At 42.9% G+C, this 17,367-nt stretch overlaps 2 protein-coding genes across 3 annotated transcripts in view; both read right to left on the bottom strand.

Annotated features, from left to right (window-relative positions):
• Window positions 1-66: 66 nt before the first annotated feature.
• trim47 (tripartite motif containing 47) lies at window positions 67-4,705 on the bottom strand. The gene is made up of 8 exons (XM_044041508.1): window positions 4,490-4,705; window positions 3,036-3,247; window positions 2,591-2,636; window positions 2,386-2,481; window positions 2,004-2,228; window positions 1,867-1,889; window positions 1,657-1,778; window positions 67-1,551 (listed from the first exon to the last, which is right to left on the bottom strand). The coding sequence occupies exons 1-8, from the start codon at window positions 4,670-4,672 to the stop codon at window positions 1,022-1,024; spliced, it is 1,437 nt and encodes a 478-aa protein (XP_043897443.1). The 5' UTR covers window positions 4,673-4,705; the 3' UTR covers window positions 67-1,021.
• Window positions 4,706-7,400: 2,695 nt separating this feature from the next.
• The window catches only part of frem2a (FRAS1 related extracellular matrix 2a), a 62,645-nt gene continuing 52,678 nt past the window's right edge, over window positions 7,401-17,367 (bottom strand). The window contains exons 15-24 of one of the 2 annotated variants that reach the window (XM_044042586.1): window positions 17,055-17,186; window positions 16,337-16,668; window positions 13,414-13,606; window positions 13,177-13,302; window positions 12,349-12,476; window positions 12,130-12,264; window positions 11,922-12,048; window positions 10,958-11,145; window positions 10,666-10,812; window positions 7,401-9,890 (exon numbers count right to left, since the gene is read on the bottom strand). In XM_044042586.1, coding sequence (XP_043898521.1) covers window positions 9,351-9,890; window positions 10,666-10,812; window positions 10,958-11,145; window positions 11,922-12,048; window positions 12,130-12,264; window positions 12,349-12,476; window positions 13,177-13,302; window positions 13,414-13,606; window positions 16,337-16,668; window positions 17,055-17,186 — 2,048 coding nt within the window. In that variant the 3' untranslated portion in view covers window positions 7,401-9,350. The other variant, XM_044042587.1, reaches the window with a different exon arrangement.

The following is a 17,367-nucleotide window of genomic DNA, read 5'->3' as shown; positions in this document are numbered from 1 at the left end:
ACAAGCAAAAATAAAAATCCATAAAGATTCTATTCAGGAAAATGTGTAAATTATACATTCAAGAAAGAAAATATAACATTCATAAAATTGTCCAAATTTTTTTTTTAACATTGAACTCAAAATACCTGCATTAAGTCATCAAAAATGATAAAAAATAAATAAAAAAAAACCACACACACTGTGAGTTGGATAACAGACCAACTCTGCCCCGAGAAGCAGAAGCATTTTGTAATGGAAAATGAGGAAAACGCTGCTGAAACAATAACCTTTAAGAAAGGCATTCCATATATTTCATTCCTGACTGCACTGGAACGTCTCTCACAGTAAAACATCAAGGTGCATGTGGCGGAAACATTTTCCATCGGGGTGGTTTAAAACGGTTGGCGTTGTCTTTCATTTGCTGATTCAAAATCTCAAAACTTTGCTTAATATAGCATCACATGTGCTCACAAAAATAAGCGGAGAGAAATTTACAAAGGGATTATCAACAACCAAAACATATTTACAGTATTTAAAACAATCTAAGGTTAAGTGGATTGTAAAAAGCGGATAAAATTATCTGTACTGATGATAAAATCCAGAAAAAAAAAGAAAAAAAACAACACAACCTGAGCCATTAGGTTTCTGGAAGTTAAATAATTGAGAGCGGGAAATATCTGTACAAGCTCGCCAATTTAAGTCACATCACTATCAGCACCAATTCTTCAGTCTTAGCATTAATGAGGGGAAATCTTAGCCATCAGCATCTACCAATAACATATGTCCTTGGGGTTCCACCTACATGGCAGGAGTACCCACCTTACCAGGACAAACAACACTGCAACATACTGTAGCATAGCATGTGGGGCATCTGTATTCCCAGCAGACACAGTGGCACAGAGCAAAGCACCTCTCCAAACCACAAAGGGGTATGAGGCTACAGTGTGTGTCTAAACCCTTGCCAACAGTAAATCAGTAACCACCGGCATCCATGACTCGACTCTTAAATAATGTAACCCCCCCCCATCACAGCGGCTGTGTCTCAGTAATAGTGGCATATCTGCAGCCTGCTGCCAGGATCGTATTTCCCCGGACTGAAGAAGGGAGACACCGGCTCCTCAAAGCAGGTGTCAAACATGTAAAGTCTCTTCATCGTGACCGCGTCATAGAAACTCAGACGCCCATTGTCGTAGTCCAGGTACACGCCGACCCTCGGCGAGGTCCAGTAGTCAGCGACCGGGATGCGTCCGTCCTCCCCGTTGGCATAGAGCCGGTCCTGCAGACACAGGCTCCAGTATCCTGCCGAGGGAGTGAGGCTGACAAAGCCCTTCCTGTTGCTGCCCACGGTGGTGACTCCCAGGTACCACACGCCCTTGTCCTTCACATCCACCTCCCAGTAGTGCTGGCCAGTGGCATACTTGGCGATGCCGAGGACACCACAGAAGCGGGTGAATCGTTCTGGCATGTCTGGCTCGTGGCTACGGACTCGGCCCTCCTCCACTTTGGTGTCAAAGTCTGTGATGAGCAGGTTTGGGTGAGCGGTCTGTGGGTCCAACGTGAGGTTCTGAGGCACTGAACACAGAGATAAATGAAAAGAAATAAGACTAAACGTAACATAATCATACTAGTATGGGGAGAACATGCAAACTCCACAAAACACATGTTGAGGAAACTCACTGGTGTGTAGCACGTGCATCATCTTCTTCCACACGATAAGCTGGATGGGCCCTGAGAAGTCTGTGAACTCAGTCTGACAATTAACTGCCTCCATAGATGTGAAAGGTTTGCAATGGACGGCTCTGTGGGAGAAGAAGAGAATAAGAATGACTATGCAAAGGGTCCATTTCTTGAAATGGAGATTTATAGGTTAAACAACAAGGCACTTACTCATCAAATGCCTCACAAAGGCTCTGATGAAAGAAAGAAAAATATTTTAATGACATCATTCTCTTGTTTACATTTTAGTCTTTAAAAAACGGACAATACACATTTTCTGACAACTTTACCACTTCAATCCAACTGACCTCAAAGCTCGTTTTCCCACTGATGTGCCTGTGGATGTCAGAGATGGTTTTTTCCACATCCTCAGCCTCTTCCTCCACCATCTTGAGGTTCTCGTCTATGACCGCCAGGGTGGCTGCTTCCTCGGCGTCCAAGCTCTCAAGCAGGCTGTCTCTCTCATCCAGCAGGAACTGAACCATGGCACCGACATCTGCCTCGATCTTATCCTTCAGTCTCTGTTTCTTCATCTTTGGGACAGAGGTTCAGATGAGTATGTTGAATTAGTCAGCTCCAAATATTTGTTATCATGACTAATAACAACTTACAAAATAAGAGTCAAAATGTATTGTCAACGTATTTAATCTTGAAAGATCACTTGACCCAAACATAAAAACAACGACCTACCCTCACTTCACTTTTGGTGCATTCATCAGCCGTTTGAACGCTTTCACACTGAGACTTCTGCCAGTTGAGTCCCATTAGCCTCAGCTTTAACTCCATCTGGACCAAACATGAACGTCAAAGAAACAGAACAGGAGGACGCGTGATTTCGCAGCTTGAAAATAACTCAAAAAGATTTTTAATGTTACGAGTATGAGTAACAGTGTACCTTCATATCATTCACAACTTCTGGCACTGGCGCCACCTCATGGTGTCTGAAACAAATAGCAGAGGTCAGTACAAAGAAGTTAGCCGAGACAAAAACATCCAGGTCAATTATGTGGACTAACATGGAGACCAATTTTAGACTCAAGAATGGAATATTTTAAGTCTGTGGTTGGTATAAAGACTCAGAATGGCACTCGACGTGCTAATAACTAAACGCAAGCTTAACTGGAAACCGCTGAAAAGGGGGTGTGTCACCACCAAGCATAGTGGAGGAGGGTGCACTATAAGAATTCCCCACTAGTGCTTGCATACTGTGACAAGGACAGTAGTCAAAAACTGCATAGAAACAGAGTAACATAATTAATACTGCCCGAATAAAATAATAATGTTAGAGTCTTCACAAAGAAATATACTTTCTCCAAATAAAAAGGTAAAACGGGACCAACCTGTGTGCTCTAGATTCACGGCACACCACACAGATCGGCCTCTTATCGGTCTGACAATACAGTTTGAGCTCTTCGCCGTGTTTTTCACACTTTCCATCCACTTTCAAAGGTTTGGATGGTGTCGAACAAGAACCCAGACACTCCAGATCATCCAGTTTGGCCACTAGGTTCTGCACCAAGTAGTTTTTAGTGAATGTTCTCTTGTTGAACACCTACAAAAACAAAAGAGCACAAAACCATTACAAAGTAATACATGTGACGTTACAATATGTACAGTAAATATGTAGAACATAGCAGAGAAAATCCTAGTGCAATATAATTAGTGAAGTAGATGTTATGTGCAAACAGAATATTAAAGTTTGTACAGAGTATATTGAAGTTCAGCAAATATACTGTGCAGAGCAGCACTGACTACGTTTGCATGTTTGTCTTTGCAAACAGTAGATTAGCCGTTTGTAAACAGAACATAATCAAGAGATGAATCATTATTCTAAAGACAAATGTTACGATACATATGTTGTCTCACTTAATTCACATTCTTGTTGACGTACAGTATTGTGCAGAAGTCTTAGGGCACAAACAGCTTCACTGTTTTAATGTCATGTGATCATAGTGCAGCAAGGAGACCCGGGTTTGCGACACGGTTGGCACAAAGGCCTTTCTGCATGGAGTTTGCATGTGTGGGTTTTCTCCAGGTTCCTCCCACAATCCAAAGACATGCAGATTTGGGGATTAGGCTATTTGGACACTCTAAATTGACCATGGGTTTGAGAGTGGAGGGTTGATAGTCTCTCTGTAGCCCTGTGATAGTCTGGCAGTGTCCAGGGTGCACCCTGCCTTTCGCCCTATGTCAGCAAGAGTATGACGTTTTTCCATGGAAGATTTGTCAACATGAAAAGATAGGTTTTACCAAAAAAACAACAATTTAGAATAACATGTCAACTATTTGACACTTTAACCTGTAGAGGCCTTTTTCTTCTGAAAAATTACTAAACACTGCCTAGCGACAAAATGCACTCAACATATATTATGAATCCTTATTTTTTCTTTTTAATTAAACAGTTAAGTGTTAAATACCAGTTATTTAACACTGATATTATCATCTACTGGTAACTAACTGACACAAAACAATCCTTACTTCAGCCGTAGGCTTTATTTGTGCTATATTGTGCTAGCAATTACGAGGTTTTTATACATTTCTTAAATACCTAAAACATCTTAAATTTGAAAAGTCCTCGTTTAAAAACGGTTGTTTATATGTACAAACGCTGCAGTTAGCAAACGTCACCTAGCCAAGTATCTTAGCGACAGCGTTAGCTACAAACAGCACTGCGTAACAACAAAGCGCATTAACGGCAACGGAGAATTGTTTGTTTATGTAACTTTTAAACGTCTAAACACACTCGGGGAGGAAAACATATTTGGGGTGATGACAGAAACGTTAGTCAACTCACCGTTCGGCACTGTGGGCACTGATACCCGTAGTCTTCGCCATTTTCATCCCAGTGCATGCAAATGCAAAAGCGACAAAAATTGTGGCCGCATTTCAGGATAACAGGGTCTTTGAAGTACTCCAAACAAATCGCACACGTGAGCTCCTTCTTCAGCTCGTCTCCAGTTGTTCCGGCGGTAGCCATGTTTACAGGCCAACAGCAGCAGCAGCAGCAGCGGCAGCGGAACAAAAACAACTGCAAAAACGTGGAGGAGGAAGAAGGAAGCGGTCATATTTGTGCTGCGTCATCGTCCATCTTAGCCAATCACACTCTACAACACATCCCTCAACTCACTTGTTTTACACCTGTGTGAAATATGGTCACATCTTAAAGCTGCAATGCGTAACGTTTGGTCATTTTGTTTTTGTTACCGTTTTGGTCTTCATGAACAAAAAGGATGTAATAATATATGCTCTTTCAAGCAACACTCGTGTTAAAAGTCAGATTTTAGACAAAAATTCAGTTTTGTCACGTCAACACAAGCGAGTCTTAGTCAGACTAACACACCTGGATAATACCATTCATAGTCCAATTACTCATGCATACACTTAGTGTCAGACTTTGTATCACGGTTGACATGAACCATTTGTGGTTTGTTTTTCTGTGACGTTAAGGTCAATAGGAGACTGATTCCATACAATAGCTTATAGAGAGATACAGCGCCACCTATGGAGGCAAAGTCAGAGTACTTCTGTCACTTTCACCAGAGAGGAACTCTCTAAACATAAGACAGTCCTCTCTAGGTGTTTTTTTCTTTCTCCATCAACCCTGACTTTATTTCTGAGTATTTGGTTGGAGGGGCTGCGGCTATCTGTGGAATACACCGGAAATGTAGACAGGGGAAGCTCGCTGGAGCACTCGTGAAGCTGCCCCACTCCCGTCCATACACCTAGTGAACGTCCACTCTTAAAGTGGACAAGCTGCTCCTTAATCAAAAAAACTGTGCACGTTCCGCCGCCACGTTTTCACCGCAACGTGGCTCAGTGAACTCATCCTGGACTGCGCACGTCCGGCTGTTCCGAGTTTTCCTCATTCATTCTGATCGGAGTTTACAAGCCTGTGTATCACATGGAAAGATATGGAAAGAAAACATCATTATTCTTGGGGATTTTAACAGTGCAAACCTGACCCACAAACTCCCAGACAAGGGACACCAACACACTGACTGGAGCGTCTTTGAAACTGCAGTCGCTGACCTGAACGAACTCACTGACATCATACATCGGTTTTTGTGAGGAACTTGTTTGTGCCAACCAAGACATTTCGTCAGAATAATCCATGGTTCACACCAAAATTCAAGAAGCTGCGCCAGACCAAGGAGGAGGCCGTGGGGACCGAGCCCTGTACAAGCAGGCCAAAAACAAACTGATGCTAAACAATAGCATCCGAGACCCCCCCCACCCCCCGAAACAAATGTTCAACAACTTCTTCAGCAGGTTTGAAAGGCAGCACTTCACACCTCCCTAACTGCTCACCTTCTCCACACTCCTTCACAAAAGGACTGCCTGCAACCCTCACCCCCTCCCCTCTGACCCCTGCAGAGAAGATCATCGGTGCTGATCTCCCCCTCACCCATCCAAGACCTGTCCAGGTCCAGGGTACGGAAATGGGCAGCAAACATCTCTGCAGACCCCTCACACCCCGGACACAAACTGTTTAAACTCCAGCTACAGAGCACTGTCTGCAAAAACAAGCCGCCACAGAGACAGGGTGTCTTCCCCCTACGCTCACTTGCACATTTCGGTTATATTATCAATGACTTGTACTTTTTATATTTATATCTTCTGCTCCAAAAAAAAGAAAAAAAAAGATCTTCTGTTTATGTATTTATTGTTTGTCTGTATTGGAGAGAAAAGTGGAACCAAGTCAAATTCCTTGTTCGTGTGCACAAACTTGGCCAAAAAAGTTGATAAATTGACTTTCTCCACCGCACGTATACTTGGACTTGGCAAGTTGTCCGATTGCCCGTCTTAGTCGGACTACGGCCTCAGCTGGATGAGACTGTGCATGTAAACATACTGGCTGATGTGGGCGGGGACAAGAAGTGCCTTTTCTGTTAATCTGCCGAATAATAGTTTTTTTGGGAACAGTTGAGTTAGTTTTAACACCCACTCTGTTTTTTCCTGCTTTCCTTATTCGTATTTATATCACTTGTATCACTATATTTTATTTTTCCTTACCTTTTCTTGATCAATATCTCTTTTATTTATTAAAAAAAAAATCAACAATTAGTGTATCAAAATGTTCAGCCTGCTCAGCTCATATCCAAATGTCTTTTTCGACTTCAAATCATTTCTTATGGACGTTATTAATTCAAAAGGCAGCGCACATGCAACAGGTGGAAATATGACTTTGATACATGTATTCACTCTTCTTCGACAAATAATAATAAGAATAGTTCAAAGTTCTTCAAAGTTCCTCAACACAGTTCAAAGCTCCTCCTTTGTAGTACTGTTCTAATAATAATATACAGTACATGTTTTATTTCGTATAGAGTTTTAGTCTCGTATAAAGTCCCTAAAAGGGATACTTATATGTAAAAGTACAAGCAGTGTACCAGAAAATAACTGGTAGTTCAGTGGTAAGGTGAGTTGTCTCTCAACTGGGAGGTTGTGGGTTCAATTCCTGGCTCTGCTTGTCAATCTTGTGTCCTTGAGCAGCATGTCAATGGCTGAATGGCAAAACTATAGTGTAAAGCAGATCATGAAGACGAGAAAGGTTCCATATAAACCCCGACCATTACCAACTCTTCTTCTGATTTTATTTGGTAGTAACGAGTAACAAAGATATTTAGAGGAAATGTAGTGGAATAAAAGTAAAAGTTATATAATATAAAAATATAAATAAAGTACAGACGCATGAAGTCAGGATATAAAATCAAAAACCTACTACCAGTAAGCAACAATATTTATTTCTTAAATACACGTACATAAAAACCCATTCATAAAAAGACACAAAGTGAATATCAAGATTGACTTTTTGTGCTAAAATTGTCACATATACGGGGATAACCGGCTGTTATACATTACATTGCATAGCTTTGGTTGGCGTGTGAGGGATGTGACTCAAAAAAGTGCATTTGATGTCAGATATGTTATTTCCAATTTCATCAAGGCCAAGCATATCACATTCAGGTTTCCACAGACTGTTCATACCCCTCTACATCCCTCACTGATTCATAATGACCCTGATAAATATTGGAAACAAGTACGTAATCATGACTCACCATAACACCATAATAAGACGGATATTTAGGAACACTTATCTGAGCATGTTGTATGTAGCCATAGTGAAAAGTAAGACACAGGTTGAACAGCACATGAAAACAAGAAGTTTCACCAGTGACATCAAAAGACTTATGAAATTGCAAACGTACTATTTTCCATAGTGACGTACTGATCTGTAAGAAGCTATTTTGTTTGCATACTTAGTTCAAAAAAAAAAAAGAAAGAAAGAAAAAAAAAAACAGTGAGTCAGAACACTTGAAATCCCACGCAGCACGAGTGACAAAAATAAAGCTTACAGGAACATGATGTGAGAAAAACAGAGGTCAAATCATTGGATACAGCATTTGCATGTTCACAGCACCACACGTATTCACAGTCCATTCTCTGCAAAATAAATAACTCCTGAGATGAGCGTCTTCATACATACATAGTAAGTGTTATTATTTAGAAATGAACAACGACACCGTACGTGGAAGTGATTGAGAAGTAGACGAAGGGACAACACAGCAGGAAATGTGGTTTGAACAGCAGCAGCAATGAACTAGACTAACGACAAGAAACCCTTTAAACAATTTAATGGAAAACCCAATATGCAGCAACAGAAATAAAGACATTTGTCATCATATTCTAAAGAAGAGGATGGGAATGTTCAGCTGGCCAAAGACTAAACATACATTCTGATAGCAGTAGTTTTCTTCTCCATGCAGGCAGATTTAGTTCACAGGCAAGAAACAAGTGGTTGCATCTTGTGTTTGCTTTTCATTAAACATTGTGTAACCCAGAACGAATGTACCAGCAAATATTCCATGAAAAGAAAATAGACCGAGATACACATTCAAGCCCAGAATGAATATAAAACGACCCATGCAATATGGTTTTAAATGTTCTGGAGTGAAACAACAGAATTTCCCACTGGAAATCCAAGGATGGATTGAAAGAACAGCTGAGGGTGACTGTTGTCTTGCGTCTTGTTTTAAATTTGCACGTTTACATCCACGTTGCAAGTGTAAACCATCAGTGACGTTAAAATGCAACACAACATGTGTGCGGGATTCCAGTATATCGTCTGCGAACTGTGAGGACAAAGACATTCTTGACAGAATTGCACAAACTTCACTGAAGTCTTCGCTGACACAAGGGCAGGCGATCACGTTCGAGAGTTGTTTATTTATGGTGCACGCTGACATCTAGTGGCGGTTACCGGGGGATACACGTGCAGCGTTAAGTCTCTGTGAGACACTTGCTGCTCTGTGGCGTCTTCAGGCACTTAAACACCGTCGAGCCAGTGAGAGAGAATGGACATGCCGTGCTTCCTGCGGTGGAACGTGGAGTGAACAGGACAGTGTGAAAGACTGTGTTTCTGTGCCGTTTTGTGTTGCATAATGGATGCCATACTGTGTAAACCCCCTCTCCCCCCCACTTACAGGCACACGTACACAAACCCAACAACGCATATGATCAGTCTCAGATTTTTGGTGTTGTGAAAGTAACTTTATATTGTTTAAAAAAAAAGAAAAAAGGAGGAAAAGAACATCCAAAATTTTATAAAAGCTCCCTCATCCCTTTGTCCACCTGTCCCTCCACACATCCGTGGCTCAGACCTCTGAGCTGTTGTGGCAGTCTTGCATCCTCACCACCAACATGGGCTCCGTACTGACCGAACCTTTTACCACCTCCTGCATCCCCTCCCTCCATCCCTCTTTAACGTCCTTCTGTCTGGACCTCAGCACCAGTACGACGGTGACGACGATGAGGACAGTCAGCAGCAGCCCCACCAGTGACCCCACCACGGTCACCAGACCCTCCTCTTCCTCTTCTGCTTTCAGGTCACTAGGTCCTAGACCATCTGCGAACACCTGATTGGACCCCCCTGCCTGCCGCTTGGTGCGGTCCAAAGCAATGCGCATGATGTTGGTACCTCGGTTGTTGTCGGCGCCAATCTCCTCAGCAAATTCTGGAACTTCATCACCGGCAGACCTCCTGGAGCGTTGGCTTGACTGCGTCAATGCGAGGTCGCCGCTCGTGGAAACAAAGGAGTGGTAGTCGAGGCTGCGCTTTCCAATGCCTCTGTTAGCGTTCTCCTTGGAGCGGACTGTGTAAATGGTGTGAATAAACCACTCGCGACCCGCAGCAACCTGAGGAAAAACACAAAGTCATGCACCTTAATCTTGTACTCAGTTCACAAAAGGTCCAAACAGAGAACATCTTGTAAAATAAATCATCTACAGTCATTTTGAGTGAGTCAGAGACACGGCTGTGATCCCTGCCACAGTTTCCAGTCTGTTCTTGGCTCTTTCCACTGGTGTTTCAAGCCAATCACCCCACACCAAACAGCCCCTGCCAATGAACGAGTACCTCAAACAAGCGTGAGAATGTCCGATTAACCTACAAGTGTCTCCCTTCACGGGCTGATTGTAATAAATGCGGCACTCTCACAGCGGCCTCATTCAGACCTGGTGTTAACATCTGTCCTCGATGGTCCGTTTGCGTGTGGATATCCACAACGAATTGACATTAAAACACAGATCTGGTTTCCGCACCCTGTATTCAACTGAACTGAACGTTTTAAATATTAGTGCTGATTAGTGTGTGAAAGGACATCGGCTGAGGAGGGATTACAGGAATTAGACCAGATGTGAATTTTGCGATCAGCTCTGCACGTTCAGGACAAAGTGGGAGCACTCAGACCTGTAATTAGCCTGATGTGCATGTAATCAGATTTCACAGGGCAGATATTAGAGGTCTGAACAGAGTCCGTAAAACAGCATCAAGGATGAAAGTTAATTCCATTCCATTTACACAGGTGAACACACTCTGCTGAGTTCTGCATCTCAACATAGTCCCAGACTTTGACGGTTTGTACATTAAAGGAAAAAGCAGCTTATGACAATGATAATGAATCATGAATACCTGGAACATGGCTGTAGAGTCCAGTCTGAAGCCATCAGATCCTGGCTGTATGACGAGGGACAGGGCTGAAGGATCGTCCACTGCCAGCACGGCATTGAAACTAACGTCACCAAACACACGCGCCTGAGTCTCCGGCTGAGCCTTGTCCTGATGATGCGAGGGGAAGGAGGGGAAAGAGGGGGAAAAAAGGGAGAAAGTAAGGACATTATTTTTCTATCAGTTTGAAAGTAATATTTTTTATCCTGCTCGAGGCTACAACTAGGACGTATAAAAAAATGATGAATGTACTCACGAGAATCTTAAATCTATAAAGCAGCGATGGAGAATCAGCCAGGCAGCCGAATTCAAACTTGGTTGGATTGTACTTTGGCACATATCCATCAGCACCAGTGCAGAGAAACACTTTCTCGATGCTACAGAAGAAAGAGTCTCCCAGATTCTGCACAGGGTCCACCATCACTCGTCCATATATCATATCACCTGCAATAGAGGAAGAGTGACATTTATGAGTAGATTGTTTTGTCTGTGATTTTGTGTCCAAATCACTGTTTATTTGAACCCTTCAGGCCCATTCTAATATTAGTCACCCTTGTACCCCTAAGCACAAAAATGTGCCTTTTAAAAACAAGCTATAAAAAAAATATCATACTTAATATTTCTACTTTTATTGAGATTATTTATAATGCGATAATGCCTGGGATATTATTGTATTAAAGAGAGGGAGGGGGGAATTGTGACAGTGCCATCTAGTGGATATAGCACGTAGTAGTAATAGTAGTAAACATTATCACTTCCAATGCAAAAGCCCAGATTGACACCCAGATATAATAAAATGCACGTATTATGCTTTAATGGATTAACAGATTGCCGTTTGAATGGGTTTCAATTGGACATTTTTTGCACTGAACGGTCTGAGTGTGACACTTGTTTGTACACTTGTTTGTAAACAACAAGAGCAAATAAAAATACACAATCTTGCCAGCTAGTAATCAATATAATGATTATCATAACATTTAAATTCATTATATCGTTTTGGAAATGGTGATGTTTGCATATGCAGTACTGTATGTGGCCTTCCACATTATGTCAAGGTCAAAAATGACTTTGTTTCTTGAAAACAACACTGCAAAAGTAATATATAGCAAACAAAACCTTAAGATAAGTGGACGAAAACATCTAGAGCTACAGTCATCATCGCAGAAATAAGACAGGATTCTTCTTCCTTTTTTTTTTATACTTTGAGAGAAGATGTTTACCCTCAGAAAAGGCCACGTCACTCTCCTGACCAAAACCCATGGAGCCATCAGACAGCCAGAGATTCCTCTTGGACAACAAGAACATCTGAGTGTTCAAACTGAATTCCACTGCGACTGGGTCGCTCACCTAACAACAGAAGAGCACAATGAGGAGAGAAAAACAGCCATTGTGTCGTCTCAGTATAATTATTATTTTGACATCCTATACCTGCTGGAATCTGATGTCCAGGTCAAAGGTGACCGGTTCTCTCGGGCTGCAAACAGGGGGAAGTGTGTACTCCACATTCTGAGCTGTTGTACAAGGGATCAGCTTCACTGTGTACGTCCCTGAATAGTCTCTCACCTATGGATGGACGGAGAAGAGCGGTCAGATACTTCTTCAGGTTGTGCACCAGCACGCGGAAATATCGAACGTGGCCGTACTCACAGCAAAGTCCGAGGTGAACGTCCACTGCTGGACAGGCTGGTTGTAGGTGGGCTCACTCCGCACCAAGGTGAGGTTAAAGGTCAGGCCAGGGTGATCTACACTCATCACCATGGACGACATGGAGGTTTCTGGTGACAGATGTTGAGAAGGATTAGATTCTTGATAACACACTACAAATAAAAAAAGGTTATGTTTGTAATATTATGTTTTATTCCTTCTTAATCTCAGTGGGCCTTTTCCCCGATTGAACGAAGGTTCAATAAAACTTAGAGGAGCTAAACGTGAGTTCTGAAAACAGTTCCCAGTTAATGCTTTTCTGGGGTCAAAAGTTGTGAAATGTTAAGAAATTGAAACGCTCAAAACTGGACTAACACGCCCAGACGATGCCACTGGCAGTCAAATTACTATTGCACATAAACCTGAAGTCGGACTCAAGCTGGCCTCGGCACTCTGGTGTCGAACTCTGGCTAAAACCCAGAGTTCAGTATTTTAAAGGTTCATGTATGGTAGGAAGTCTCGGAAATCAGAATGGTGCTGGAAAGGCAACAGGAAACAAGAAAACAACTAGAAACTGACAAAATATCAACAAGCTGAATAGCTGAGGCGGACACTCTTCATTCATTCAATAAATCAATTGTTCCACTTGTGCTTGTATATTAGGACAGGGACACCAGTCCAATTAAAAAGCGTAGTCAAGCCATTTACTACGTCCCAGTTTTTATTCCCAGTTCATTCATTGGTGTTAGAAATCTTTAGTGCATGAATAATCTTACAAACTGCCGCTTCAAACTGAAAATCTCCAACAAATACCGATGCCAATAATCTCACCGGCTCTTTTTATCTTGCCTCCAAAATGAGACGCCACGAACAGACCGCGGAAACGAGCCTTGGTGCGGAAGTTCACCACCAGACGTCCCTGTTCGTTGATACGCATGCTGGCCGGGTACAAAGCTCCTGAGGAAGAAACACACACACACACACAAACACACTGGGTTTAAAAAGGACAAAAAAAAAAAAGTCGTAATCTGTGTGAGTCGTGTTGCGTCACATCGCGCTCGCACTTACCCTGGAGTTCGGCCTGCGGGGGGCTGCCGATGCCATCCTTCCAGAGGATGGCGGTGTCGTACACAAAAGTCAGACGCAGCTCCGACTGGAGGTCAAAGTGCTGCCAGCCACCGCTTCCGACCGGCGAGTGGAAAACGTACGACACGTACAGCGGCACACGCAGCGTCACGTACGACTGGACCAGGTTCAGCACCTGCAAGGACACGATCGACAGCAATGAGTGAGGGGAGTGCGTCAAAATATCAAATTTAACCTCATCATGTTGACAAAGTAATATTCATCGTCATGTTTACTTGATATCACGGCTGCAGGTGTAGGAAAAGCAATCTTGTACATCCATTTATCCCATCGGGCTATAATAAGCAACGAGAAGATGTAAAAGACGAGGTCACTGTTCTCCTCCGCAGAGTGCTTGAACTCTTTCACTCCTCCTCGGTGTCAAAAGAGTCTCCAGTTTGTACTCAAGGAACAACAGTGGGCAGCATTATTCTCTTCTATAGATGTAAGAAAATGATTCCTTATTTATATAAGCTCATAAACTAGACAAATACAGCTAAAGTGTGCTAAAAGACATTTTATTTGAATGATTCAAGTTTAGATGACCTGTTACATCTATTTATTCTTAGTTACCATATACATATGGATTGCGGCGCAGACCCAAAATGGAGATTGAAGAGGCAGACAAATAAGTGTTGTTTTTTTTCAATAATGCTAATTTAAACTCAGAAATGTGTTAGTATTAAACAATTATATTTAATCAAAAAGAAACGTTGCTTTGGATGTGGATCGGCAATATATATATAAAAAAAAAATAAAACGGACAATTCATGACGACTAACATTGTGGTGCAGAAAATAATCTGATGATATTTATTTTGTTTTATTAAAGCTGCCAAACAAAGCTGGGTTGCAAAAATCCTGAACCTTTAGCTGCATTTACATAAACAAACCACAAGGTGTCTCTGTTTGCCAACATTATTTCAACATCACCCGTGACTTGAAACCACAGTACAAGTTAGACACAGAGTTTTGTGTGATAAAGACTGGAACATGTGTTGATTTGCAAAGACAATCATCAGACTCAAGAACTGGGCAGGAGATTAAGTGCCCAGAGAAAACAAGAAAAAAGCTATTTAGATGAAACTATTTTCCGATTACTCTCCATCCTTTCAATACAAATATGGTAACATCCAATCTTATAAAGCAACACAGCGTAACTGAATGTATCTCTGCATTATGAGTCAGGTATAATATCTGTGCGCGCGGAGACATTCTCCACCAAAGACCTGGGATTTGTTATCCGCTCGGTGCGCCGCCGTACCTGTGAAGTCTCGTGAAATTAGCAAATCAGGAGGCAAATTAGAAGAATAAATTACCGTAAACGAGGAGACAAATTAACTCTTGTAAAAAAAAAAAGTCCTGTCCCAAACTTTATTCATTAAATAGGACAACTTATAGTGGCAGGTGTGGTGTTGTTGTCTTCTGCAGATACAGTGTATAAGATTCGACTTATTCACTGTATTATGCCTTTGTTGCACCAAGCGTTTATTTGACTTCTGACCAGTCTGGCTACTTTCCTCTGACCTTTGGCATCCACAAGGCAAACATGTATTTTAAATTGATGTGTGTTGGGAAAACTCCTGGGAGATGTGACTGACTGATTCGATATTCGCATTAACCAGCGCATGAAACAGATGTACCTAATAAAGTGGCTGGTGAGTGTAGCTGGGAGTTCCATCGGAGGGGGCGGTTTGTGTATGTAATTCACAATCACTCAAGTGAAATTGATTGTAATTTTAATTCTAATCAAGCTCCAGCTAATGAAAACCACATTGTAAAAGCTAAACGAGTTAAAGGTAGACAAACGGCGAATGAATTATCCAACAGGACCTGTGTTCTGTGACAGTGACGTCCCTTAATGAGGTGAACTTGATGTCTTGTGGATGACGGGCACCGTGGGTAACTATGAATGCAAGCACTTCTTGCTGTGACCGAGGACAAGTAAATTAATTTCTTATTTGTTCTCTAGAGCGCCGTCTCCCTCTCCTCCTTCCCTCTCTCGCCCACACTCTCCATCACACACACACACACACACACACACAGACAGACACACACTCCGGAATCTGATCAGCAACAAGAAGCCCATAGATCAAAGGCCGAAGCAACACAAAAGAGCAGCAGGGCACGAGCGAGGGAGCAGGGGTCTGTTTCCTGATGCACAACAACAACAAGAAACGCACTACACAACAACAGCAGCAGCAGCACTACAGGAAATGAAGAGCAAAAAAAAAAAAAAAAGAACCGTTGCAACATCTGCTGCAATGATGCAACGACGATAGACTGCAACAGCAGCGGAAAAAAAAAAGAAAAAGCAATTGGAAGTTTGTTAGCAGCACACTGACAGCTGACAATAACAGAAGTTGTTGGACAAAATTCGGCTGCGATGTCTGACATCTCCGGAGACGCCGCTGTCAAAGCAGCCAGCCGGTAAATGAAAAACCGAGCAAAGCTGCCTGATATAATCTAAGTCATAACTGCGCCCTTGACCTCAGGAGCATGTTGGAGCGCTCAAGAAACAATATTTCAAGTAAGTGCTGGGTTTTTTTTTTTGTTTTTTATTCTTTTTTTCTTTAACGATTTCACAATTTCTACACTTTACTGCCCCATGTCGAGAGCTGTGGTACGAGGACTTGGGCAGTGAGTGGCAGATTTCTGTGCACCTATGAGTACATGCACAATATAAACTGTCAATCACGTGGTGGGATACAGAGCTACAACACACACACACACACACACACACGCGTCCTTTTAAGGACATGCAGTGACTTCTATTCATTTGGACAGCCCAGTTAAAGCCTTTTTCCCTAATCTAACCTAACGACGTTTGCACAGCATTTGTGGTGAGGACATTCAAACACACACACCTGTCCATCACTGCCTATGGTGCCTCCGCAGTCCGTGAGCAGCTCGGACATGTGGTAGTAGCTGGTGAACTCCCACAGGCAGGCCTCCAGGTTGAGGTTCCTGTAGAAGCGCAGCGTGCCGTTCCCCCGCAGAGCGCCGCTGAACTGATACGGCGCCGCGTCTCCCGTGCTCTCGGCGCTGCGCGTCAACGCGGTGATGAAGCCGTGGCCCGTGGTGACCTCATTGTAGTCCAGCAGGTTGGAGCACCGGTGGTTTCCGACCCGCGTTCCATCAGGGCTGAGAGTCAGGTCAAAGTTCGTGAGGGGGCGAGTGGAGATGACCGGGAGCATGCCTGCAAGACAAAAAAAAGGCTTGAAGTCATGCAAGTAGTTTTTGATAAACAAAAACGAGCATTTGGGGAACTTGGAGGAAAGAAATAGTTGAGCGATGAGGGGGAAGAGGGATGCAAAGTGAAGCAGGGGAGCTAGAGGGGGAAAAAAAGAGAGGGGGAGGGAAACCTGGAGGAGACAAGGCAGAAGGAAACTGAGTAAAAATCATGAAGGGAATATTAAGTACAGAGAGTGCGCTGGAGGGTTCTTACAGTGAGGTTCGATACAAAACATTGAGATCAATATTCTGGCTGCTTTGCTCCTGAGGTTTCCAAAAATGTGAATATTGCATGCACACTGTATTACACTTCATCTGAGGTACAAGTCCTGCCCCCCAGCGCTGACCCACCGTCTATGTGAGGCATGGTCACGGTCACTCTGATGAGGTTGGGGTGTTTGGGGTCGTCGGTGCCGGTGTAGCGTAGCTTGGCGGAGAAGGGCTCGGCGCCGACTGTCCCCATCTTGCGCGGTTGGCACATGCCTTCGTGTGACAGAAGAGATGAGAGAATCTCAGGCTGGGTGTTTAAGATAAGCACATACTGTTAAAACGTGTCTCCTCACCTGCCTGATCTATTAGTGAGTCAGGCTGTGATTTCCATATTTCTAGGAAAATCTTCCTGAGAGAAAAAGAGAGCTTCTTGCTTTCAGTGAAAGTAACATGG

This window comes from Solea senegalensis, linkage group LG13 (genome assembly GCF_019176455.1).
Source record: "Solea senegalensis isolate Sse05_10M linkage group LG13, IFAPA_SoseM_1, whole genome shotgun sequence".
NCBI classification, from domain to species: Eukaryota; Metazoa; Chordata; class Actinopteri; order Pleuronectiformes; family Soleidae; genus Solea; species Solea senegalensis.
The sequence above is the reverse complement of the archived record's forward strand: the minus strand, read 5'-3'. Positions and strand labels throughout refer to the sequence as shown.